The sequence below is a fragment of the Notolepis coatsorum genome (assembly GCF_963971535.1).
Source record: "Notolepis coatsorum genome assembly, chromosome: 11".
NCBI classification, from domain to species: domain Eukaryota; kingdom Metazoa; phylum Chordata; class Actinopteri; order Aulopiformes; family Paralepididae; genus Notolepis; species Notolepis coatsorum.
Genome location: NC_140175.1, coordinates 19,421,925 through 19,424,424, shown reverse-complemented (window position 1 = coordinate 19,424,424; position 2,500 = coordinate 19,421,925). Strand labels below are relative to the sequence as shown.

The 2,500-nt window shown below is 42.2% G+C and overlaps 1 protein-coding gene across 1 annotated transcript in view; it reads left to right on the top strand.

Annotated features, from left to right (window-relative positions):
* Positions 1-2,500, top strand: part of col5a1 (procollagen, type V, alpha 1) — an 89,550-nt gene that overhangs the window by 19,317 nt on the left and 67,733 nt on the right. The window contains 1 exon segment of the mRNA XM_084325180.1: positions 1,536-1,628. Coding sequence (XP_084181306.1) covers positions 1,536-1,628 — 93 coding nt within the window.

Genomic DNA, 2,500 nt, shown 5'->3' with positions numbered 1-2,500 from the left:
GGGGGGGGGTGGTAGAGACACGGCATAAGATTAGACACAATCCCACAGAGCAGGCTGACGGGGCCGCAGGTAAACAGGCTGACAAAGAAACACACCGCTGTCAGTTAGAGGGGGACGAGTAGATCTTGGCAGAAATGTAGAATGTTTGTGGAGTTTGTGCCATAGTTGCCAAATAAAATGGGGGGGGGGGGGTGGCAGTTTAGCAGAGGGGGTTGGTGAGGTGTGACAGAGTGGACAGTCAGCTGGCTAAGTAATGACACTCTATATCCCTGGTCCCTGCGTTTTGCTCCTCAGTGACAGCGTGGTGGTGAAACCCTGCCCCCATATTTCACTGTCGTGTTGTTATGCTTCTGCAAACCTCCAGTCAGCGTCCCGACGGACTCCGCTGTGTAACTTAACCCCAGACGCCTGTCAGAAAACGACCTCTCACTGTCGGTTTGCAGCACCTATGGCGCAATACCCGTGTTTCACCACCAGATGCCAGTATAGGCCACGAGGCCTGTCGGCGCCGGAGTGCAAGTCTGTGATGATGATGTTGGCTGGGGCAGTTTTTGACATGATGCCAAGTTCACGCCTGTCACATAGTTCGTTTTGAAACAGGAAATACAAGGGAATGTGGGAAAAACATCAGTGGATATTCTTTATCAATGGTGTCGAAATGTTCTTCAAAGATTCCTTTCCCAAGAGATGTAGCCACATCTAAGTTCCCCTGTTTCTCACTTCTTAGTACTTTCTCTTTTGTTGTATTTGTATTTTTCAGTAACTATATGATGCTGTATTAATAATAATAATAATAATAATAATAATAATAATAATAATAATAATAATAATAATAATAATAATAATAATAATAATAATAATAATAATAATAATAATAATAATAATAATAATAATGCACTTTATTTATATAGCACCTTTCACACAATAATTGCAGCCCAAAGTGCTTCACAGCAGTAATGTAGACATAAAATAGACAGGCATAAGATTAGCATAAAACTGGCATAAATATAGACAGGTATAGAATGAGCAGATAATTGACATTAAAACCTCCACCAAATGGTAATAGATGTATGGAATTAAAGTCTATAAAAAAAGAAAAAAAAGATTGTAATAGATTTATGTCATTAAAATCTGAAAAAAAAAGAGATTGTAATAGATTTCTGACAACATGAAAAGTGCGCTTTTCCACACTTATAATAGATTCATGATATTAAACTCTAAATAAAAGACTTATTTGCAGTTTTCTGACTAAATAAAACAGACAGAATAAGAGCAGTGCATGAAGTGTAGACAGAATAGTATCGGGTATCTAGTATCTATGTATCTGGTAGACTTTCTTTATTGTGCTGCTGGTATCTCTCTGGGTCTCACTGACCTGCTGGTCTCACTGACCTGCTGGTCTCACTGACCTCCTGGTCTCACTGACCTGCTGGTCTCACTGACCTCCTGGTCTCACTGACCTGCTGGTCTCACTGACCTCCTGGTCTCACTGACCTCCTGGTCTCACTGACCTCCTGCTCTCTCCTCCTCCTCAGTTCCGGTTCAGCTCCGGAGCCGACTCTGGTCAGAAGGGACCTGCCCAGTCAGCCCAGGAGTCTCAGATGCAAGCTATCATGCAGCAGGCCAGGGTGAGTCCACACACACACACACACACACACACACACACACACACACACACACACACACACACACACACACACACACACACACACACACACACACACACACACACTCACACACACACTGTATATACACACACACTAACACATACACACGCAACACACAGAGCGTCATACTACAAAGAGACATGAACAAGCGACACAAACACACACATACTTTATTTATTTACATTTAGTCATTTAGCTTAACGCTTTTATCTAAAGCGACTTACAGTACAAGTCCTGTACAACAAGTCAGTAGGAAGGGAAGGGTATATAACGCTGGCAGCTAAGGGTCAGTAAGATTGTTCGTCAAACAGTGCTGAATTTGAGTGCTACAGTCTTGAGTGCATTGAGACATATTAGCATTGTATTTAACCATCATTTATCCAGGCAGGTCGATTACTGTAAGAGCAAATTCATACTTGCAATGACGGCCTGGCGAGAGGACAAAAAGGGCCTCTCGAAGGATAACAGGGCAACACAAAATAAATAAATAAATAGGAAAGAGACAGACGATACTGTACACGTATATGCATGTGCATCACAGAGGTAGGGGAAATACTTTAAACACACATCAAGCCAAATAAACTGACAAGGTATGTAATACATGAAGCAGAACAGACCGATTACAGTTAGAAGGCACACATGCCTCACACATGCAGCCATGGATATACAAAAGCATGCATGGACACACACACACACACACACACACACACACATGCACGCGCGCACACAAATTGAATCATATCGATTGCATCATGTACTTAAACAACATGTCATAAACATCGCGACTGTGTTTACATCTCTTGACATCGCGTCTCCTACCGATGTTTACGTCT